The sequence below is a fragment of the Sinohyriopsis cumingii genome, chromosome 6 (assembly GCF_028554795.1).
Source record: "Sinohyriopsis cumingii isolate HCF-2022 chromosome 6, ASM2855479v2, whole genome shotgun sequence".
NCBI lineage: Eukaryota > Metazoa > Mollusca > Bivalvia > Unionida > Unionidae > Sinohyriopsis > Sinohyriopsis cumingii.
In genome coordinates this window covers 99,340,176-99,365,683 of record NC_142966.1, presented here as the reverse complement: position 1 = coordinate 99,365,683, position 25,508 = coordinate 99,340,176, and the positions used below count along the sequence as shown (strand labels likewise).

At 34.9% G+C, this 25,508-nt stretch overlaps 1 protein-coding gene across 9 annotated transcripts in view; it reads left to right on the top strand.

The window, feature by feature from the left end:
* The window catches only part of LOC149797543 (putative phosphorylase b kinase regulatory subunit alpha), a 180,993-nt gene that overhangs the window by 118,602 nt on the left and 36,883 nt on the right, over nucleotides 1-25,508 (top strand). For all 9 annotated transcript variants that reach the window (XM_089962405.1, XM_089962407.1, XM_089962413.1 and 6 more), the window contains 3 exons: nucleotides 3,006-3,084; nucleotides 5,642-5,771; nucleotides 12,357-12,455. In XM_089962405.1, coding sequence (XP_089818531.1) covers nucleotides 3,006-3,084; nucleotides 5,642-5,771; nucleotides 12,357-12,455 — 308 coding nt within the window. The remainder of the gene's footprint in view (nucleotides 1-3,005; nucleotides 3,085-5,641; nucleotides 5,772-12,356; nucleotides 12,456-25,508) is intronic.

Genomic DNA, 25,508 nt, shown 5'->3' with positions numbered 1-25,508 from the left:
TAAATGAAAACGATTTGATCTTTCAACTTTTATTCAGACTTGCTGCTTTATTAGATAGTCAGTTTTGTCTTCCCTGCCATGGAAAATAAAATATACCAGCTTGACAATAATGACATTGAGAATGTATTTTAAAAACTATAAACCTCTTTATCTGCCTGAAAATACACACATCTGATGATTTTATCTCTCCCTGAGATGCTGTATATCTTGAGACACCGTATTTGTTGGGACACCTTAACTTAATTTTATTTGTGCACTGTATGTTTTGTGAGACATTGTTTTTTTTTAGTTATAAGTTGTGGGACAGTTTTTAAATCATTTGAAAATTGCATGTAAAAACAAATGCACTCAAACTTAAATCCTATTTTTTTAAAAACCTATTAATCCTTGTAAATCCATTTAATCCACTGCAGCATCACCTCCCTTTTGAGGGCCTCAAGGTAGATTAGTTCTTAGCTAATTGTGTTACCCTCTTTAAATGAGGTCATTATTATTATTATTATTATTATTATTATCAACCCAACCCTTCTCCTGCACACGTACAATCCATACTTTTGGTACCTGAATAACGTTCAGCTCTCATGCTGAAAAAATTTATCATTAGATGCAACACACCTGCAGCAGAAACTGCAAAGACCAAAGTTAGAGTTTTTTTCTGTACCAGTCATGTGAATTCACACACTTTTAATCCCCTTGTTTTTGACAGTCCATATAGGAGTGATATCAAAGTACATTCGAGTTTCATCCATGTTAATAATCATATTGTTGGCAAAGTCATCTTCTTCTCTTCTAGCCTTCATGGAATGATTTTATTTTCTACTCCAAACCTTCTGGCAGATGCTGGACCATCGATGTCTGCAAACAAAACTCCAGATTTTGTTGCTTTTTGTTACCGATGCTCTCTCTCTCTCTCACATTTGCAATTTTGCTGGATGCACTTTCAATCTATAACATATTCAAACCCCTATGAGGATAACTTCACATGATTAGCTTCTTTATATTCACATCAGTGAACAATGTGTTGTGAGTTACTTAACATAAGCAATACACACAATTTATTCATATGCTACATATATGGAGTTTGTTTATATATTTTTGTCTTCAATAAACTGCTCATGAAGAACAAAAAAGAGGAATAAAAAATAACAATTCAAGGTTAGTTTCATTAATTTATCAAATAAGCATTTTATTTATCTTATTTTATTGTAATATGCTTTGGGGTGGGTCACAAAATTATACAGTTTGTTTCTGAAGATTGAATTTGAAACAATAGAAAGAATTTTCTCATTAGTTACCAATTTTTTAAGCTCTCAGATTCTTAGACTTGCCAGCTTTAACAAGCTCCTTTTTGTCTTGTATTCCTTGAAAAATTACTGTCATTTTAAATTGTGAACTGTTAAATACATGATTTTAATATTTTCACGTAAAAGTTAGTAAAAAAATTGTCACCATAATAATTTCTGTTGATAAGTCCATTTGTACTATTTAACAGGAATTTATCATGCACTATTAAATTATATGCTACTGCCATATTTGGGAAAGAATAATATGATGTTAAGATAGATATTAGTTCAGTCTGTCCCATCCTGTAATAAGACCTAGGTCAAGTTGCAGAAGGACATTAATAAGAGGACAAGTTGCAGAAGGACATTAATATGACCTAGGTCAAGTCACAGAAGGACATTAATAAGACCTAGGTCAGGTTGCAGAAGGACATTAATATGACCTAGGTCAAGTCACAGGAGGACATTAATAAGACCAAGGTCAGATTGCAGAAGGACATAAATAAGACCTAGGTCAGATTGCAGAAGGACATTAATAAGACCTAGGTCAGATTGCAGAAGGACATTAATAAGACCTAGGTCAGATTGCAGAAGGACATAAATAAGACCTAGGTCAGATTGCAGAAGGACATTAATAAGACCTAGGTCAGATTGCAGAAGGACATTAATAAGACCTAGGTCAGATTGCAGAAGGACATAAATAAGACCTAGGTCAGATTGCAGAAGGACATAAATAAGACCTAGGTAAGATTGCAGAAGGACATTAATAAGACCTGGGTCAGATTGCAGAAGGACATTAATAAGACCTAGGTCAGATTGCAGAAGGACATAAATAAGACCTAGGTCAGATTGCAGAAGGACATTAATAAGACCTAGGTAAGATTGCAGAATGACATTAATAAGACCTAGGTCAGATTGCAGAAGGACATTAATAAGACCTAGGTAAGATTGCAGAAGGACATTAATAAGACCTGGGTCAGATTGCAGAAGGACATTAATAAGACCTAGGTAAGATTGCAGAATGACATTAATAAGACCTAGGTCAGATTGCAGAAGGACATTAATAAGACCTAGGTAAGATTGCAGAAGGACATTAATAAGACCTAGGTCAGATTGCAGAAGGACATTAATAAGACCTAGGTCAGATTGCAGAATGACATTAATAAGACCTAGGTCAGATTGCAGAAGGACCTTAATAAGATCTAGGTCAAGTTTAGTTGGTAGAGCATCACATTCATATTCCAAGAGTTGGGGGAAGGGTTGATACATGCCAGCTAGCATATGTTGGCTGCCTCAAGTTGTCCCATTTCTTTGGCATGATGTAGCCAGTATTATGTTGAAATTCCAATAAAAACCAATCAAGCATCAATTTTCACCATTTTTTCAGGAACATTAAATGGAATTATGGCATTTGTTTGACATGGAACTTTACATCATGTTGGCAGGGTCATCCATGTAATCAGGACACATGTTATTAGATTTTATGCATCTATTTCTTTCCTCAAAAAATATTGTAAACATATATGAGCACTATTTATTATTTAAATTTTTTTTGGTTGCATCAACCCTAAAATGAAACACTCAAAAATTAAATCATGAGATTTTACTGCATTTCAGTAAAATGTTGTATCAGTAATTTTAAAGCTCTGTTGTACATGGTATTACTAAACTGTACACTTATTATGGGTTACTTGTTTAACTTTAACAATATTTATATTCAAGACCATTACCACCCGATGAACTGGCAGCCATCATCTATGATGCTTGTGGAGAGGACCTAAGCACAGCTTCCTTAACTCAGGTTAGTTGTTTCATATTATTTTGGCTTACTTAATGAAACATCATAAAACTTGAAAAAGTATTGTTGAAAGTCTTATCATCAATTGATTGAACAGACTTCAGAAGATGAATGTGCATGAGCTAGATCAGATTAGAGTACAGAAGATGAATGTGCATGAGCTAGATCAGATTAGAGTACAGAAGATGAATGTGCATGAGCTAGATCAGATTAGAGTACAGAAGATGAATGTGCATGAGCTAGATCAGATTAGAGTACAGAAGATGAATGTGCATGAGCTAGATCAGATTAGAGTACAGAAGATGAATGTGCATGAGCTAGATCAGATTAGAGTACAGAAGATGACTCCGCACCTTGAATTCTTTTAATGTTATGGTCCTAGGGGCCCAGCTGGCAGATCTCTCACACATCTCACCTTGGTCTGCATGAGTTCAGATCTCAGCTAGATCAACATGGGTATGTGAGAAAGCTTGCCAGTAGCTTCCCATGAATTCTTTCCAGGGTCTTCCATGGTTGTTCCTCCACAAGATATACTGGCCACCATGTATAGCCTAACATGTAATAAAAAGTAGAGTTAAACCCCAGAAAACAAAAAAATATTGCATTCCTAACAATAGAAAGTGTATCAAAGTACAATGGTGAAAAAATATTTAGCTAAACGATGTAAACATAACCATCCTTTATAAATATATGTTCTTGTTATGATCACAACAATATTTGGTATCTGATCATTCAGATTCTCCTTGTAAGTGGACTTTAAAAAGGAATTAAATCCAGATTGTGGTACCACACAAAAGAAATTTTCAGTTGCATCATTCATTTACTGGTTTAACATTATGCACTTGTAATGTTATGAAGAAAAACACCACAAGTTTAGAATAAACATTAAGAAGTGGATGAAATTTCTTGTGGAATTTTCTACAGGACATAAAAGGAATTTCTTTGCTTTGCCTCTCCCCCATTTATCCAAAGACATTTTCTGCACTGATGCAGTAAACATTTATTATGTTGGTCCACATGGCTTTTGAGCGATGGGTAGTCCTGATACTATACACCATTTGAGAAAGAACTTCTCAACAGGAATAAAGACAAAGAATTAGGAAAGTACAGAATTCATTGAAAGAAACAAATCACTGGAATGCCCTAAAACAGAAGAAAGAAGATGAACATAACAGTGGTGTTGTGAAATCTTGGTGTTGTTAACTTGTTTTATAACCTCATGCTTTTGTTTATACATTAGTTTATTTACTTAAAATGTTTATAGCAATAGTGATTTAAATACTGATCCAGTGATTTCTCAGGATTTTCATATGGTGGCAGAAATACCACTTTGGCATTTTCATTGAAAGGGAATTTTTAGTTTTAAAGTAGGCGTGGGGCAGTTTTTATATGAGAGCAGTGTCAGTGAATAGACCACTTAACCATATGCTGCAGTAAATGTGCATGATATGCAACTTGTAATGAATAAAGGTAAAACCAGTTGTTTACGTTCATTATCACACAAGGGCAGCAGTCATGTGTTATAACAATGACACTACATCATGCACATTAGAACTGCATGCAGCATCAGAGACATTATCACAAAATACTGAAAACTGCATGTATACAATAGTACAGTTTTGCCATTGCAGTTCATAAAATGCTACAGATTATCAGTCGTATTCTTTTACTGATTGAAAGTCACTTGCACTTGAATGACCAGTTTGAATTTTTAATAATAATGAAGTTACAGGTTTCATTAGTCTCAAGCAAATGGACATTGCACAAGTTTGCACACCTATTCATTTGTCCATCTTGACCTTTAATTGGAATACTTGTGAAGGACTGTTCAGCTGGTGTAGCACAATGTATATAATATGGTTTGGTTGTTTTATGGCACTGTAACACAATAAAATACAGTGCCAAGATTATGTTAGCAACACAGTTCTGTCCTACTATACACGCCTGATGTGTGCTCTACAGTACAGTAAAACCTGTCTTGAAAGACCACTGTTGTTACTGACCACATTAGATTCAGTGCACAAATTTATTGATTAATTAGTGTTTTGACCTGTGATGAGAGACCATGAATTTTTGGCAGGATTGGTCTTTCAAGATATATTTTACTGTGTCTGTTTACACAGTGAATCATTACTCTTATGAATTTTCTGCTGGAAGGTGAAATGGATAGGTCATTTGGGTCAACCTCTGTCTTTGTGTGTCATTAATGGTATGCAAGAAAATGGCCGTACAAAATAATAGTAACAAAAAGGATGAAAATATCATATCCCTCCTGCTTTTTTATAGAAATTTCTGATATTTTTGGCATGCATTCAGCTTAAAACATTTCTGAGAATAAAAAAGTATTATACTTGTGACTGCATATATTGAAAATTGGAGCAAATATCTCTTTAATTTTGTAAGTTTTCTGTTGAATCTGGCATTGCAAAAGCTTGAAATAAGGCTGGCATTACAGAAGCTTGATGTAAGGCCAGAATCTGCATCACAAAAGCTTTAAGTGAGACCATTATTGCCAAAGCTTGAAGTAAGGCCATAATTATTTGCTCTTTTCTGCTTACAGGAGTTGTTGATCTACCTTGCCATGTTCATCAGAACTGAACCTAAGCTGTTTAACGAAATGCTGCGATTAAGAGTGGGGCTTATCATACAAGTAATGGCCTCGGAACTGTCAAGAGCATTGAAGTGTTCAGGTTTGTAAATACTGTATATACTTACTTATAAGTTGAGCCAAACTGCAAACAAATATCCTGATCTGCCATAGTCTATGTTGTTTGTTCTGCTTATTGCTCTATCCAACTGCAAACACCCAGATCTGTGAGTGCATTATGTAATGGCAGAGTTTAGTCTGTGCAGTTTTTGCAGTTTGACTTGAGTCATTCACATTTATATTTAAGATTAGGTGTACATATTAGGATATGAATTGGGACCGCTCCGGTGCCCTAGTGGTTAGAACATCTGCCTTGGATGCGAGAGGTCGTGGGTTATATCCCCGGTTGAATCATATAAAAGACTTACAGAAATGGTACTAACAGCTGCCTTGCTTGGTGCTCAGCATTAAGAGGTTAGTGTTAGGACTGATCGGCCTGGTGTTAGAATAATGTGACTGGGTGAGACATCATGCTACATGTCAGCAACATGATGCCCTAGTACTAGGCATCACTATAAACTGCCACATTGCAGACATCATAGTGATATGACTGAAATTTTTTTAAAGCTACATTAAAAATAGAAATCACATGCACACACACAGATGAACTGGAAAATTAACCAAGGTAATATTTATTTATTCCATCCATAAGCTAGCTTCACATTTCCATAAATTTCTTAGTAACTGGTACTTAAAGCATAGCATAAGAATTGCACAATTGGTCATGATAACAATGGATCATTGAAGACTGCTTCAATCACATTCAAGACATTTTACAGATGTCCATATTACATAAGTCAAAAACAGTAAATCATTTTTTGAAAGCTCTCAGAGTGTTTATATTCTAATAAACACACTACTGCATTGTTTTAAATTGAACGCCTTTGACTCGTCAAATTTAAAGTTTGACTATCAGTTTTAGAAATTTAGACCTAAGACTACCCATCTTATTGTCCAAATTTATAATAATTTTAAATAGTGCAAACAATTTCTGGACGTCTAGCAAGTACTGTTTTAGAGCTGGTAAAAAACAAAAAGGTGGAACATAAACTAATAAATGTCCCGTACTAAAAGAATGGCCAATCATTTGATCATGAAACTGCTTAGATAGGCCCAGTTATCACATGAATTAACTGACATGCTCCATATCATGAGATCCAGCAGTTACATAAGTCACAAGTTTGTTAAAGGTAATGATAAAGAATAAACATCCTTTCATCTTCAGGCATTTGGTGGAATTATTTAATGAATCACTTCGATAACTGTAAAATTGCGGGTCACCAGCTTTACATTGAGCTGGCATTTGATTGGGATTTGTTATATTTACCGCTGGAGAACATGCATAAGGAAACAAAACAGTGAGGCATATCAATTCTTAGTCTCAATCAATTGGATTAACTTGTTTGATATAGAAATGTTGTATATGTATGCAGGTCATTTTCTTTGTTTTTCATTTTCTAGTAATGTAAACTAACTTATATTTAGTTCTGATTAAGCAGTCAACATCTCTGACTTGTGCGTTTCACAAGTTCCAGTAGTCTCAGTTTTATTCTGGCGTATTTCCCTTGGTAACCTCATTTTGGATGTAGTAGTTAGGTCTGTATTCATGCATATATTGGGAGGTCTAGTAGGGCTATCCCACAATGAAATGCCTGGACCAGTCTAAGTGATTTGGCTCCTGGCAATGATTACCATATTTGGAGTTTTAGTGTCGAAATAGTCTCAAAAAAATTTGGGGATAAATATTTAAGTTATGCATTCTGCAATAAAGAACAATTTTTGTGCTATAAAACAATTTCAGACTTTGTACAATTATCAGACAAAGGTTGCACTGAAACCTATCAAATGTTATAGTTTGACAAACAGAAGAAAGACAAACAGCAAAAATGCACCCTGAATTGGTTATTTGTAAAGAACATTGAAACATTTTCTTTATTGGCAAGCAAGGATATGAGGCCTCTGGGTTTCCCTATGTAGACATTATACTTGCTAGTAACATTCATGACAATATTTGGGAAAATTAATAAATTTCATTAATACAATAATTATGTGGAGAGAGAGAAAGGTAATTAGCTTTAACATACAAATTATAGTATCCATTTCATCTGGAGAACTGCACTAATAAAATAGTAAAGGAGTTAGACTGCAGATATGAAAGGATTCAGATGTGTTATTAACATGTATTGGTACTACCAGTGGGTACAAAAAAAGCTGATGGATTTGTGTTTAAAGTGATAAGAAGTGTATATCAAGTAAAGTAATATATTTATGATGTATATATATTTATAGTCAAAATATAGCATTACTCTGCATAAATATTAAAAATGTATTCGTAAATACCATATATATTCGCGTATAAGCCCATTCGAGTATATGCCAACCCCCCCCCAACTGAATCGATATAAATACTTAAAAGTGCATGACCCGTGTATAAGCCGACCGACAATTCCGTAACATCATGCGGTAAGTTCTAAATGCATTTATTTAAGCAAACTTACATTAACAAAAATTATTAAAAAGAAATGGTATACACTTGTTTGAAAAGTAATTTATTTAATTTTCTGTTTTCTTATTGTTTCTGCCTAATTTAGATTTGTGTATAACTTGATTGAACGTTGACAAGAATTGAGCATTCACAAGTTGCTGTAACACTGCCTCTCCCTTTTGACTTAATTATTGTTTTTTTTTATGTATTATTGCATTGGGCATTTTATATCAGTGCACCAGTAATTACCTTTTTATTTTGCCTTGAAACTATAAATACCTAACTCATTAAAATGTGATATCAGTGACCACAACAAACACCAGTATGGTTTGATTCAGTGCTTGTAATTAGGCAACAGAACGTATTTATATAATGGCGCCACCGCATGTACATTGAAGGTTTAAACATGCACTGAATGAAGTACATCTCTTGGAGTCAAATCATGGGCACCACTGCACTAAACTGTAACGATATCTCCAAAATATAATAAAGAAGTTTTAGAAATAATGCCTTGAAAATTATGCTATTGCCGTAAAAGCTGAGTTATAGTTTGCTTTGATGTAAGTGACTTTACGCTATACTCTAATGCCGGAAGGAATTAAAACTTCCGATTTTTAGAGTCGTTCCATGCTTATCTCTCGAGTTCATAATATTTCCCGATTTTTGCAGAAAACTCTCGATTATTAAATTTTGTCTTCGATTTTCATTTACCTCATACAACCGTCTTTGGACGCCTCTACAAAAGTCGCATTGAAGCGACTTTTGACGCTTCTACAAAAGTCCCATAGAAGCGCCTTTTGATGTCTGCTGTAAACATCAGCCATTTTAAGCCGGTTTTCGTAGCGCCACCTTCGGGGAAAACCCCTTATTAGATACTACATTCATTTCTGTGAATGACAATTACGTCAGATCCCGTGGTCACTGTTTATGTACTGGTCGATATCTGCTATTTAAAGTAACTGGGTCGTAATCTCCACTCTCCAAAATGGCGGTCGCGGATTTCATTCAGTACTTACGAAGTTTTCATGATTAGAATCACAACTATGAAAGATTCAATAACCTAGGTAAAGGCTCTGATATTGATATAGGCTGCAATTAGTTTTTATAAATTATCAAATTTAGATGACTTAGTGATGTAGACACAGATGAAAAACTTGTAAATTTCGAGTATGAGAAATGGCAGCTCTACGGTTGGTCACACGGCCTCACTGACATGACGGTGAACGAATTCTCTCCAGATTTTAAAGCACATAACAAATTCTTCCATGATAAATAATTACACAGCTATAACAATCGGACTTTACTCTTAAATTGTTCCACATGTAATAGATGTGTACCAAAAATGTAAAATGGTTAAAATTGCTGTTAAACGTAACATACACTACATTGCTTAATAGTTCACAGGCAAGCTATGCGTATGCGGTCGACTAGGTAACCTGTGTTCTATGTATAGCGAGCTGCACTTTGTCACTATGCTCTATGAGGTAAAGGGTTAAAAAGAAAAGTCCTACATAAATAGATATATCGTATTCAATCCATGGAAGCCATGTTCTGATGTATCACCTGTGAAAATTGTTGTGACAAAATTACTTTACTAGAAAGAATTCGCTTCTTCAGTAAATAGAATGTTAAGTTTAAACATTACTCACGTAAATTTACGATTTTTCACCTCTACAAGAATACAAAAATCAGAAAATAAACCAGAAGAAAAAAAAACGCAACAATAAAACTGTTAACAATTAATTTCAGTCCCAAGAATGATCACCACGAATGCTGTAACTCCATATGCTAATATGCCATTCCCACCAAAGAAACTTAACATGCGTGAACACCTGGCATTTTTATACCATATATACAAACGTTAATTACCATTGTTAAGTTAAAAGAAGGAATGAAAATACATAACATGCAGCATATGTGTCCTCAAAAGACTAATTCAGACTACATATGTATCTAGTAAACAATACTAAATGCCTTACAAGTTGACAATAAGGACATAAGGTTGGATATACAATGGGGGAAATAAGTTGCCACATGTACGATACCATGAGGCTGCCTATTTAGGTACCTTTTGGTTCACCAAAATTGGGAATACTTTATTTGCCAATCAATTGCTGATGCTTGCATAACACACAGTAGTGTAGAACATGGTTTCTTTGAATTATGATGGAAGGCCAGTTGTTTTCACAAAATAGTTGCATCGATAAGAAGGATTAACTGTTAATTAGTTGCTCTGGCTTTGTTGCTTGTTTATTTCAGACTAACCTTTAGTTATTGTGCAGTTTGGCCACAGCTGACCTGAATATGAAAATAGGGCATGTCCTAGGGGATAAAAAGGAGCATCTAAGGGGAAAACGGCGAATTTCATGCATATTGGATTTGAAAGATTGGTCAATATTTAGTGAAAACAAGATTTTAAAAATGCCACGAAAAATCTCCCAATTTTAGGTCCCAATCTTCCAATATTTTTTTATTCATTTGCCCTACTTAGATTTTGAAAAGTTTACAGGTATGCCTTACACCCCGTTTTACAAAACTATGGTAATCATGCTAATATTATGGAATAAAAGGCAATTACACATCAATGTACTGGTATAGTTGCCGGTCAAAATTCCCTCTTAATACAAGTCATTTTCAGGGTTTTAATGATTAACTGGCCTTTATTGCCGTCAGAAGACATATCAGGCCAACTATCAAAGGAGATGCCGAAACATCATGCTTTCCATTGTGTGGAAAGTTGTGATGTTGTTTAGCCAAAACACAAAACTGAAGTAGATTGATGATGATAAGTTGATTATAATGAGAATTTTAGCCTTTGCTATTACCACTCTTCGTGAACATGTAAGTTATGCTGGTTATGTGCCTTGTACAATTAAATGTGCGTACATTTTCATAAATATTAACTCAGTTTGGATGATCTTAGTTAAATGTGCTTACATTGTTATAAATATTACCTCAGTTTGGAGGATCTCTTGTATCATTGAAAATGAGTAACTTGTGAGCACGCGATTCAACGTAAATGAAACAGCTATTAAGGACTAGCTCAAATGTTATCTGGAAGAATGCAATTTGGTCAAAACAATGAATGTAGCAAAATTGCATCTAATATGTTTGGGAATAAGTAAGGATTTAAGTGACGCTATGCACTCTTTGCACTGTGTAAGTACTGTACATTATATACATGATAGTTCAGCCTGGTCTCCCGGGTAAACTCAACTGCCTGTGAATTATGAAGTCTGTATTTACCTTCATTTAATTTTGTGTTGGAGAAATAAGAAAATATGCACATGCAAAATAATAACAAAATCAGTCATTGTACTTTATAACAGTTTAATAAGTGTCGTGACACCGAAAATGATTTTTTTTTTACATGCATATGTCTTAGGACACAGAAAAAAATTATTTTTTATGTCCCAAGATTTACAGCCATTACAGTGGCAAAAAAAAGACTTAAAAACTGTCCAGTTTAGACATTGGTTCACAGATAAGCCAACTCCTCTTCTTCCAGTGCTTTATTTTTTCCTAAATTATTCAGCTTATACATGAGTATATACGGTATTATTTAGTTTTGTGTGTAGATTGTCGACAGTGAAAAGCTTTGCCCTAAGACTGTAAAACTGGGAAATATTTATTTTTAACAATTACTGGGTAGCATATATAATTTTTTTGTTGCAAAAATACCATGTTCATTGCTGTTAAAATCTCTGGACAATGGAGAAAAGCAGGTCCTGTTGTTTATAGAAATGTCTCATTCTTTAGTTGGGTCCTTATGCTTGCTGTTTTGGTCTAAAGCACTCTCCATCACGGATCACTGCCATCTCACCTCTGTCTGTATGGGTTCGAGTCTTGGGTTCATCCAATGTGGATATGTGAGAAAGCTTGCCGGTTGCTTCTTGTGGGTTGGTGGCTCTTTCTGGGGTCTTCACGGGTTCTTCCTCCACTATTAATACTGGCCACCATGTATAGCCTATCTTGTGCTGAAAAATGGTGTTAAACCCTATAACAACAACAACAACACCTGCTGTTTAGAGCAACCACACAAACCCATGTCTGAAAAATATAACTATTGCATTTTAATTTAAGCCCTGGATACTATGATGTTGGCAGATATGTAACTCTTGGAATTTATCCTTGATTTTACAGGTGAAGAGGCATCAGACCACCTTGTGAACTTGAGCCCCTATGAGCTGAAAACCTTACTACATCACATCTTGAGTGGCAAAGAGTTTGTCATTAGCAGTGGTAAGTTATTTTCCCTATCATGTTTGAGTTAACTCCCCTGTAATAAGATTATTATATCTTTACCTAATTGTAATGAATTTAGTTATATTGTGATTCCAGATATAAGACATTATCACTATGGACCCTATTGCTAAAACTGAACCAGTACTTTTGGACTGGTTTATCAAATGTTTGACAATATGGGTTGAAAGAAAACAACACAGAGCTCAGTAATATATCCTTATTTCCTTATTAAAACAATATTATATGATACATCTGTGTTTTGGCTATGTTGCATTTTAGTACATTCACCATAATGCTGTTCTCAATATATTCAAGTGCAGTACATAATGCAGTAATAAACCCCGTCTACCATTGAGAACTGTTTCTGCGTTGAAAGTATTTGTAGAATTAGTTTTTATGAACATTGTAAAACTTGAAGGACAGACGAAGATTTAGCCCTAGAAAAGCTTGGACAGACATATTTCATTCTCTGTGTAAATAAATATTGACTTAGCTGTACAATACCTCTTAACCTTTAGCTGTTATAAACCTTACAATCACAAAACATTTTTCATTTTTGCAATTATCAACTTAAAAAATTGTCGAACATATAAATACTCAAACTGTTCTGATCAGCATGTTTTTAGCATGTGCTTGCAAGTCTTAATTTTCAGTGAGTGAATATTCTATGGGAGACCTGAAAGTGAAAATTAATAGCACGATGTCTTCTTGTTGCTGCTTGAAAAGGAAGAGTTAAATTATAACATTTTTAACTTTCATATGTAGAAATATCATTTAGTTACTGTGAATTTAGTGTTTTTCTCTTGGGTACTAATCTTTAGGGAATTTATAGTTGCTTTAGATGATAACACATACAATCAATGATTGTGTAAATGAATTTCTGCAAACTTTGAATTTAAGTATCTATGAATATGTCATTTTTAAAAAAATGAATCTTGATTCACTGTCATAATTGTGTCTGGATTACCTGTGATTCAGTTGTTAATTGTGTCAAAATAATTACTTTCTGGATAGTTGATGCAATTAACATCAGAATCATTAGGGTTCATAAGCTATGTTAAGCCTGTAGTCAGGACCTTAAATGTTTCAGTTAGTTTGATACAGTTGTTAAATGTTGCTTCAGTACAAAATGGATGATATTAATGGGTCTTGTAAGGTTTTACTACTGAGGTATAGTGTCAAATGGTCAGCAGAAAATCTCTGTAAGGTTTTACTACTGAGATATAGTGTCAAATGGTCAGCAGAAAATCTCTGTAAGGTTTTACTACTGAGATATAGTGTCAGATGGTCAACAGAAAATCTCTGTAAGGTTTTACTACTGAGATATAGTGTCAAATGGTCAGCAGAAAATCTCTGTAAGGTTTTACTACTGAGATATAGTGTCAAATGGTCAACAGAAAATCTCTGTAAGGTTTTACTACTGAGATATAGTGTCAAATGGTCAGCAGAAAATCTCTGTAAGGTTTTACTACTGAGGTATAGTGTCAAATGGTCAGCAGAAAATCTCTGTAAGGTTTTACTACTGAGATATAGTGTCAAATGGTCAGCAGAAAATCTCTGTAAGGTTTTACTACTGAGATATAGTGTCAAATGGTCAACAGAAAATCTCTGTAAGGTTTTACTACTGAGATATAGTGTCAAATGGTCAGCAGAAAATCTCTGTAAGGTTTTACTACTGAGATATAGTGTCAAATGGTCAACAGAAAATCTCTGTAAGGTTTTACTACTGAGATATAGTGTCAAATGGTCAGCAGAAAATCTCTGTAAGGTTTTACTACTGAGATATAGTGTCAAATGGTCAGCAGAAAATCTCTGTAAGGTTTTACTACTGAGGTATAGTGTCAAATGGTCAGCAGAAAATCTCTGTAAGGTTTTACTACTGAGATATAGTGTCAAATGGTCAGCAGAAAATCTCTGTAAGGTTTTACTACTGAGATATAGTGTCAAATGGTCAACAGAAAATCTCTGTAAGGTTTTACTACTGAGATATAGTGTCAAATGGTCAGCAGAAAATCTCTGTAAGGTTTTACTACTGAGATATAGTGTCAAATGGTCAACAGAAAATCTCTGTAAGGTTTTACTACTGAGATATAGTGTCAAATGGTCAGCAGAAAATCTCTGATGAAGAAAACTTACAAAACCTCTTGTAACATCAGTGACAGATGAAAGATATTTCAATTAACTTTTTGGAACAGGTAGGGGAAATAATTGAAAGTAAGCCCTGACAAGATGTATATGAACACAATTTATGGACATTAGAACATATGAATTATCGAGATTTGTTTCTCGCTTCCTGGTCATCATGCTGAGGTTTTGTATATTTCCTAAACCAGAGATTTTTATTATAGGAAATGCAAACCAGTGTATACTTACATAATAAATGTACAGTTTAATAATGTATTTGTTCATGTGTAAAGTATGCCCAACTGCAGGCAGAATGGAAACAGCCTGGAAGTCATAAAACTCTTGAACATGAGTTTATGCTTCAAATTATTGCTTTGATCAATCCCAAATGTTGTTACTTTTGAAAGGTTGTCTCAGACTGGCAGATGGAGGAAGACTAGAATTGTATGATCTACATGCCAGGGCCCATATTCTCAAAATTGGCATGAAAATCAAGCTCAGGTGCAAAACACTAAAATCATAGTATTGTCTTTGGTGTAAACCAGAAATAAGAAAAGTTAGTAGGCAAGGAGGGAAGTAATATTTTAAAAAATCTGAAAGTTATGTGATTCGGATTTTATTGTTCAGAATGTTTGAGAACAAATATTTCAAAACATTGAGCTTGTGCATGGCCAGGCCTTTTATTCTTAAAACTTGCTGAGCAAGAAACCCAAGCTCAAGAGTTGTAAAATTTTAAAACTTAAGTTACAATAAAGCTCAGTTCTTCAAACTCTCATGATTTTCTTATCATTTTTTGCAATGAAAGATCTGGATCTATGTTGTTTGCAGTTGGAAACTACAACTAAGTACATAGCATACTTATTTAATTGTTCCAAAAGGGTGATTATTAAATTGTTCACTTGGATATAGAAAAAAATATAAATGCTTGAAGACCACTTTTCAAGTGTTTTAAAGATTTTCAGTGATTCATTTGTTTCCGACATCAAGTTTGTCAAGTATTAAACCTCCTAGAAAGATGAAAACACCTGATTTTCCTGTCTAAATAAAGTACAGATGCTAAAAATAGGATCAGTGAGAACTAACTCTTCCAAGAGAGTAATATAATTATCCCCCTTGTCAGTGATAGCTGATCACCTGTATACTGGATATTCTTAAGTTTAAGTGATTGCTCAATACAAGTAACATTATACCAGTGTACCTCCTGAAATCCATTGGATTTTTCAGTCATTCATCTGCAGATTACATCTCCTATCAAGGAAGCAGTCCAAACATGAATCACCTCTCCACCCGTCTTTACCTTACTCTTGTCAACATCAGTCTTAATCCAACTAATATCCCAACTGTCATCATAGGGAGAAACCAACAAAATCTGATCAACGATAGTCATTTTATCCACATTAGCAACTTAGATGACTGCAGTTTTCAGTATAGGCAGCAAAGTTACAACAAATGGTGACAGTGAAGTAGAGATTGCATTGAGGTTGACAAAAGCCAATCAAATGTTTGCTATGCTACATGGAAATCTGGAAATCAGAACAGCTCTTCATCATGGCAAAACTAAGAAACAATCTACAAATCAAAAGTACTAAACTTTTTACTGCATGGATGTGAATGAAGGAAAGCACACAAGCCATCAGCAAGAAACTGGATTTAGTCCACACCCATTTCCTTAGAAGAATAGAAACAATTCTTTGACCTAACATGAAATGGAATGATGAACTAATGACACTATACAATGCAAGGCCTCTATCAGAAAACATTGTAAAAAATACACTGATGGAGATGGCTTGGACATGTCTTACCCAAGATGGCATGAAAATGGACAACACAGGGGAAGCGGGCACCCAAAAGAAACATGAAGTGCTCCATGGAAAAGAAGCTCACATGGACAACAGCAGGCTGCCAAGCAGAAGACCACCAGAGTGGGCGAAGACTTGTGGATACCTTATGTAACACCTGTAGACACAACTAGAATTGAAAGAGAGTTGTCAGGACTGAAAAAAGTCATACATAGTTTTTATTCACCACTTTTCCTAGTGTTGAAAATGTATGGAAAAGCTCCTACCTGTTGATGACTTGAGTCACTACAACAAGTTTATAACCTTAAATGTATGGCAAGTTCACAATGGAGATATCACATTCAGTATGGCTTTATAAAGAGGGATGAGTTTGCCATGTCTCAGCTTGGCAGACAGCTTTTTTAATATTCCAATTCACCTGTCATAAAATTTCTTTGGTTCATGTTCCAAGGTATTGTTTATTATTTTGGTCATTTCTGTTTAAATTAGGCATCAGTCCATTGGCCTTCACAAAGACAGTTGCCTGCATCACCACTCCAGACTGACCTTGATGACTGCAATTGCAGTGTACAATACATGGAAAACATACAGAAACACATAAGTTCAAGTCATATTCAAGATATCTGTGGTTGCTGTCAGTTTTCTCTCTGTTGGGCTTCCTTTTGATCATGGTAAAATGTTGGCATGGAATTGCTGACTCATTACAATTTAGTTTCCCTCTTATTTCACAGATTACCAAACTCATCAATGTGGCTTCACAAGTAGAAATGAATTTTCATGAGGAAGTTTGTAAAATTCCCCATGCACATCAGTGTGGCCATATAATTTCTTCAGCGCATCTGACTTATGTGTGCCCTTATCCAGATGAGAGGATAAAACAGGTCTCTGTTCCACAGCTGATGAATTTATATCTATGGCATTTAAAAGCTACTCTCCATGATTGACACATCATGGGAGAGTGGATATAGGCCATAACAAAGATCTCTTGGACTTTGGATGCAGAAATAATAGCAGAAAAATTCAAAAATACAAGTGTTGCAATCACATCTGGATATTGGCTGTCTGGATATTGGTCTGGATTAGCATTTTCAAGTTGGCTTAAGTGGAATTGATTAGGGAACAAGACTAATTTTACAGGAGTACCTCAGATAGTTTAATCTCACAATGTTTTTCATGCAGAAAACTCTGATATGGTCAAACTTTTTAATAATTTTAGAAATATCTAACACATGAAAATATATTAACAGTAAAAGGGACAATCTGACTCTTAAAAAGTTCAAACCGTCAACACAGAAATACAAAAAGGAATGTTCATATTATTTAAATGGAAGTAGAGAAGGCTGCAGTTTTATACTGTATACATTTATTGGACATAGTGTGTTGATTTGCATATTGTTCACTGCAAGAGACATGACAGATGATTAATGCTGCCACATTTGAAAAAGCAACAAAAACAAGGATTATATCAACATTTGCAGAAGTAGGGTACTGATGCATTCTCTATTCATATCAGTTCTCTGAAGTTTAATGCGATACATTATGTACTAAGCAGACAAAGGAAATTTTAATCATAAATTGGTTCTCCAAGAATACTTAGATCACATTACAGTTAGGTCATCTGACATCTTTCTGCAGATGTGAGCATCCTCTTTATTGTAGGGCTCTAGCTTAAACTGAAGAATTTCTGGTATATAGTTAGCCAACTTTTGGTGACAAGGGGAGGTAATTATAATAGTATCATGGATGAGTTAGTTCCTGTAGATAAACTGAAGAACTTCTGGCATATAGTTAGCCACCTTTTTGTGACAAGGGGAGGTAATTATAATAGTATCATGGATGAGTTAGTTCCTATGGATATATTTTTTGGCATTTGTGTTGCATATAGTCAGGAAAGGCAGATTGTATCTTCCTTCTACTAGATCTGGCTTCAGAAAATAGTGGAATTAAATTCGTAGTGTTTATATTATCAGGTAACTGTTCTCTGAGAAATTGATGACAAATATTTTCTGTTGATTTTTTTAACCTCCTTTTCCTAGTTCTGTCAGATTTCAGAGGTAATTATAAAAATGTCACATTTTTTTAATTAAACCCTTGTGCTTTATACCAGTAAATGTAGACATTATATTTTCATTACAGACCCAAATAATATTATTGTTCATTATGAAAGAGCACCATTGTTCTTCTTTTATTTTGATCAAAGCAAAATGCCATTCATTTTACAATACCAATTATGGTAATCAAGTATTTTTTCACTATCATTTATTCAAAACATTTACTGTTAACAATTTGAAACATACTAATACTTGTCACGCTTTCAAAATTTGGATTTATTTTAACTTTGATTGATACAATTGAAATTTTCTGAGTTATTTTACCTATATCAGTATGTTTCTGTCAGATGTGCAAATGAGCCCTAATGCATCTAACTATTTTTAACACTATTTATACATACATCTACAGACAGCAGCAGATAATATTATCCCCACACTTACATGAAGTGCAGATATATTGTCACTTTTACATTATGCCTGTCTGTCCATCAGCCTCTGACAAAGCTTGTAATTTCTTCTCCCACACTGCTTGGAGAATTGTAATCATACTTTCTAGGTTAATTGTGATTGGGGAATGTGCAGTACATTTTTTTTTAAAATTCTGGCCAATCTTTGGTGAATTGAGAAGTTGTCAAAAACAGTGGTGCTTTGCTGTGGTTTCCTTTCCCACACTGCTTGGAGGACAAATATTATTGCAATTGTGTATACTTGACATATGGTTGATTTACTTTTTGTGATCTGGCCCATTTTTGGTGATATGTTTTGTTAACAATTGGATAAAATGGGGATATTTTGGGAGATGAGTTGATTAACACTTTTTCCACATCACTTGGAGGATATTACTGAAACTTTGTGGACTACAAAATGTGATTGGTACTGTTGTGTAATAAGGTGTAACTTTTTCATATGTCCCATTTGTGGAGACATGTCTTTTTTTTAAATAAAGTTGTTGAATATGGGTTATTTTGAGAAATTATCTCAACATTGCTTTAGGTTTTCACTTGTATTTGGGACATCTTGTGAAAAGTTGTTAAAAAACAATATTATAGGATTTGAGTGGTCACTTCTCTTCTCATTCAAATTGGAGAAGTTTATTGAAGTTTTGTTTTCTAGATATGTAGTTGGTATAGATGTGCAGTAAGGTTGTACAGTTTTCATTCTGCCTGTTCCTTAGGGAACTTGGAAGTAAAATATAACGTATCTTGAGAATTCCACTTGCCATAGACACTTTTCTTAAACTGCTTGAAGGATTTTGTTTTGGCAGGAATTATAGCTGTTATCGGTATAGCTGTGTAAAAATGTTTTTCATCCAATTTATTTCTTTGGGAGGAAAGTTCTTGAAAAGTTGTCTGGAAAGGGGTATTATGGGAATTATAGGAATCAGGTTCATGCTGCTTGGAAGATTTATTTGTAAGCTTCATATTAGGTTGGTGTTAATGCCCATCAGGGTTTTAGTTTCTTTTCCCTCCAGCCTGTTTTGAGGGAGTTTCTCAACAATTTGTGAAAAGGACCAGGGGTAACTTGAGAATTTAGTTGTCATTGTTTCTCCTCCGATACTGCTTCCAGGATTTATGTGGATGGCATTTATAAGGTTTTACTTTTTTCCTCTGGCTCAGTTGAGAAGGCATTTCTGGAAAATGCTTTTGATAAAAGGGTTTTCATCATATCACCATTTCTAGGATTTTATTGAAATTTTGTGGGCATGATATGTGGTTAGTGTATGTAATAAGCATTTTCTTTCTTCTCCAGTTCATTTTAGAGATGGTTGCTTGATATATTATTTTAAAGTATTTTTTTGTATGCATGGGAATCATTCTGATCTTAGATTACTCTAAAGGTCGTGACAGAGGGGACGAATGCATTTTGCTTGGATGTAAGGAAAACATTTTCAGAAGGTATATGCCTCAAGTGTAGGGATATGTGTGTCTGTGACTGCATGTACATCTAGTGTTATTGGCTTGGATGGATTTCAATCCCTCCATCTGCTTGACATAGTGTCCATTCTCTTTTACTGATTATAGTATATAATACTAACAAACTGTTTGGTATTACTAATGAAGATCCACTGGCCATTCAGGTCAGTTTTGTCAAAGGAGGTAACTAGATAAATGACTATACTAAGTAGTTATCTCCCTTGATATGTTCTACTGATGGAAATACTGGAAATAATATTAGAAAAGGAAATCACAGTACTTCCCCCCAAATTTTTATTAGTGTTAATATAAATCCCCAGTAACATGTGAAAATGCATGATGATAATGTATAGTAATTTTGTAGGAATTATTTAGACCAGTTTATGACAGTAAAAAATGGTTTTGAATCACATTTTTCGACCACACATCGTTTGAATTAGTCCAAACCACACTCACACTGGAGCAAAGGTCAGTCCATTTTTCCTGCCTATACCACCCTCCTCCAAGTAGAAAAAACAAGCTGGCTGACTCTCTCTTTTTGGAGCAGTTTCCGAATCTCCTGGACTATGGAAATTCGATAGGTGGCAACCTGGTTATTCTTGGAGATTTCAGCTTTCACTTTGACTGTCCCTGAAACCAAAATACATCAAAACTCATCGATTCCTTTAATGTTTTCAACCTGAAACAGTCAGTTAACCAACCCACCCATAAACACGGTCACATGTTAAACTGGATTCTTCATAGACCTGATGATAACATTCTGCGGTCCTCCCTGGTATCCCATGACCTTGCATCAGATCACCTCTGCATTATATGCCATCTTGACATATCAGTCCCTAACCCTCCACCTTTATCTGCTACTAAGAGAAACCTCCGTATGATAAATAGAACCAAACTAATGCACGACATCCAAGCTAACTTAACAACTCGCTTACCTCCTACCACAGAACAACTCGATAACAGCCTGCATTCATTGCTTGACAAACATGCACCAGCTACCAAGTGCAGAGTATAAATTCAGAAGTGTTCTCCATGGTATGGCAGTGTTAGGGACCAGCTTCGTGCTGCTAAAAGAGACCGCCATAAAGCTGAGAGGCTTTGGCTTTCCACCAGACTCACTATTCATAAGCAAATCTATGAAGCCTCTAAGAAGAGTATCACAGATATAGTCCATGCAGTGAAATCAGCCCACTACACTACTAAGATCATGGAAAGTTCCAGCTGCAAAGAGCTCTTTGAGATTACTAACAAGCTAATGTCAAGGAACAAATCTACACCACTTCCAACTACCTTCTCTCCAGTCGACCTCCCGGACATGTTTGCAAATTTCTTCCGTGACAAAGTACAAACCATTAGAGATAAGCTTGACACCACTGTTTCAATTGAATCATTGTCACCATACAGTTGGGAAACAGAATTTGAGCAGCAACCATTAGCAGCATTTGAACCTGTCTCTATGGATTTCGTACGTACAATCCTGATGAAGAGTGCACCAAAGTCATGTGAACTTGATTCAATTCCAACATTACTGCTGCTTGAGTGCTTAGATCCAGTATTGTCTTCACTAACTGATGTTATTAATACCTCTCTCTCATCTGGGGAATTCCCATCATTTTTCAAACCTGCCATTGTAAAGCCTCTGCTGAAGAAACCAACACTCAACCATAACAATTTAAAGAACTACTGCCCAGTTTCTAATCTCCCATTCATATCAAAAGTCTTAGAAAAGGTTGTTCTATCCCAGCTTGTATCTCATCTAAATTCAAACAGTCTTTTTAGCAATGTACAATCTGCATATCGCCCTTGCCACAGTACTGAAACTTCTCTTCTAAAAGTAGTTAATGACATTCTCTCTGCGTTGGATAGTGGAAAGATTACAGTCCTCACCCTCCTTGATTTGTCTGCAGCATTTGACACAATAGACCATGATATATTACTTCTTCTCCAGCATGTATTTGGCATTCATGATACAGCCTTACTGTGGTTCAAGCCCTACTTGGTCAACAGGACACAAATTGTATCTGCAAATGGAATACACTCCAGCCCAGTTGACCAATGTTGTGGTGTTCCACAGGGGTCTGTTCTTGGACCTGTTCTCTTCATTCTGTACACTCATTTGCTCTCAAGTGTCATAGATCATCATCCAGTGCCTCACCAATTGTACGCTGATGACTCCTAAATATACAAATCTAGTCACCCACCTGAAGTTGATGCTACCATCCAAGGTGTAGAGAGGTGCATTTCTGATGTGAAATCATGGATGACATGTAACAAGCTGCAGATGAATGATGATAAAACTGAGGCCATTCTGATCACAACACAAAGACTTTTTCATTCACATCCTTTACCTCAAGCAATAAATATCAGCTGCACCAACATTAAATTTACACAATCAGTACAAAACCTAGGTGTTACTTTGGACAGTACTGTCACATTCCACCAACATGTCATGAACATATGCAAGGCTGCATATCTTGAGCTGAGACGCATCAGCTCATTTCGCAAATATCTTTCAGTTGATGCCACTAAAATACTTGTATGTTCATTAGTACTTTCAAGACTGGACTATTGTAACTCAATTCTGTCTGGTTCATCTCAATATCTGCTCCAGAAACTTCAAAAAGTTCAAAACACAGCTTCTCGGATCATACTTAGAGTACCATGATCAGAGCACACCTCCCCACTGCTCTGTACCCTACACTGGCTATCCATTCGATCCAGAATCAAACAAAAAATTTGCTCTCTGTGCTATGTTTCACTGTCGGACTCTAGTCCAACATACCTATCCGACCTCACCCATGTGTACACACCAGCAAGATACTTAGGCTCCTCTTCTGACAATCGTATACTCATTATTCCCACTATGAAAACAAAGTCATATGGACAGTGTTCTTTTGCATACCAGGGCCCAGCAATGTGGAATGAATTGCCCACTGAACTTAGACACAAAGATACAGTGATCACATTCAAGAGAGCTCTCAAAACTCACTTATTTTGACTGCAAGAACAAACTTAAAGACCTAATAATGTTTCCTACCTTAAATATTCTCAGCATGTTTTTTAATGTTTTCTGATTTCATTGTGTTTGTTTTTGTAATCATATTACATTGTCTTTTGAGTGTTGTCCTTCCATGTGAAGTCTGTGTAAATTAGCCATCAGTGTTTTCAATGCCTTGATTGTTAAGGAATGGATATAGATGGTAACAGAAAATTTCAGTTGTTGCTTTTGTAATGTTCTGCAGAGTTGTTCGTAATGTAAAAGATGTAAATGCTTTGTACATATGCAGTAGATTACATTGCTAGTTTTTTCAGTCAACAATATCCATACAAGAAAACCACCAATGTTTGTATGGCTGGATTACAAACACTGTTTTATTTGCGTGAGATAATATCACCATGAGTTATATGCTCTTTTGATGAATCAGGATATCAAGTTACATGACTCCTCAGGTAATAATTTAAAAAAACTAAACTAAACAATTGTTGATGAACATAATATGGACTGATATCATTAATTCATGGGCTGAAGTTACTTTGCAGTCCATTCAGAAAATGCACAAGTCATTGATTCATAAAAATTCTGAGTCATCTATTTAAAGGTTTAACTGAATATTTCCATCTGTAAAACATGCAGCTGTTTAATGGCCCTTGTAATTAATTTCACTTTATTCTATACCTTTATCCTTGCACATACATTTTCAGTGTTTTTAGACACAAGATTTTATAGAATTCGCTGCACATGTAATCAGCTAATGTCAGCTCAAAAACACTCACTTATATTTAGCATTATCGTAATGATAAGACTGATTTTTTTTATTAAAGCTACGTTAAAAATCCAAATCTCACACACACAGTATTATTTTAGTTCTTTACAAGCAAAGGAATGAAGGTCTGGCGAGAGCATACAAATGATGCCAATCTGCACTCAGATATATTTGCTGTTAGTATGCATAAATGCAGTAGTATTTTTACAGCACTGTAGCATGATAGTGGCTACAGGATGACATTAAAAGGTAAAGTTCAAACATTTAATTTTGGATTCCAAATACAGATGTGCATGTAAACATAAAGAAAACATGAAGAACAACATAAACTATAAAATTTATAGATAAAAATTATATGTTTATCGAATAAAAGATTAAGGTAACAAATGGAAGATTCTTAAATGTGATAAAATGAAAACCTTGCTTGATTAATTTTGATAGCTAGTATCCTGGCATAAAGTGATTTAAGGTTTGTACAGATGAGGCTGAGCCACCATCACAATATGCCCAAATTTGACAGAAAACATTTTGGCACAAAAATTTTTTAAGTCTTTACAAAATTTCTGCTGATATGTTGTTAGATGTGGTTCCCTTTAATAAAATAAAAGGAAGAAATATAACCTGTAAAATGGCTTTTTCTCCATCAACATAATTTGACAAAGTTTGACAGGAAGCATCCTGGCTCAAAGTCATTATAAAAATGATGCTGATCTGCCATCAGGTATTGTCACCGTTATTAAATATAGACCTGCCATCAGGTATGGTCACCGTTATTAAATATAGATCTACCATCAGGTATTGTCACCGTTATTAAATATAGACCTGCCATCAGGTATTGTCACCGTTATTAAATATAGACCTGCCATCAGGTATTGTTACCGTTATTAAATATAGACCTGCCATCAGGTATGGTCACCGTTATTAAATATAGATCTGCCATCAGGTATGGTCACCATTATTACATATAGATCTGCCATCAGATATTGTCACCATTATTAATTATAGACCTGCCATCAGGTATTGTCATTGTCACCGTTATTAAATATGGACCTGCCATCAGGTATTGTCACCATTATTAATTATAGACCTGCCATCAGGTGTATGGTCACCATTATTAAATATAGACCAGCCATCAGGTATGGTCACCATTATTAAATACAGACCTGCCAACATGGTCACCATTATTAAATATAGACCTGCCAACATGGTCACCATTATTAAATATAGACCTGCCATCAGGTATGGTCACCATTATTAAATATAGATCTGCCATCAGGTATTGTCACCATTATTAAATATAGATCTGCTATCAGGTATGGTCACCATTATTAAATATAGACCTTGCCATCAGGTATAGTCACCATTATTAAATATAGACCTTGCCATCAGGTATTGTCAC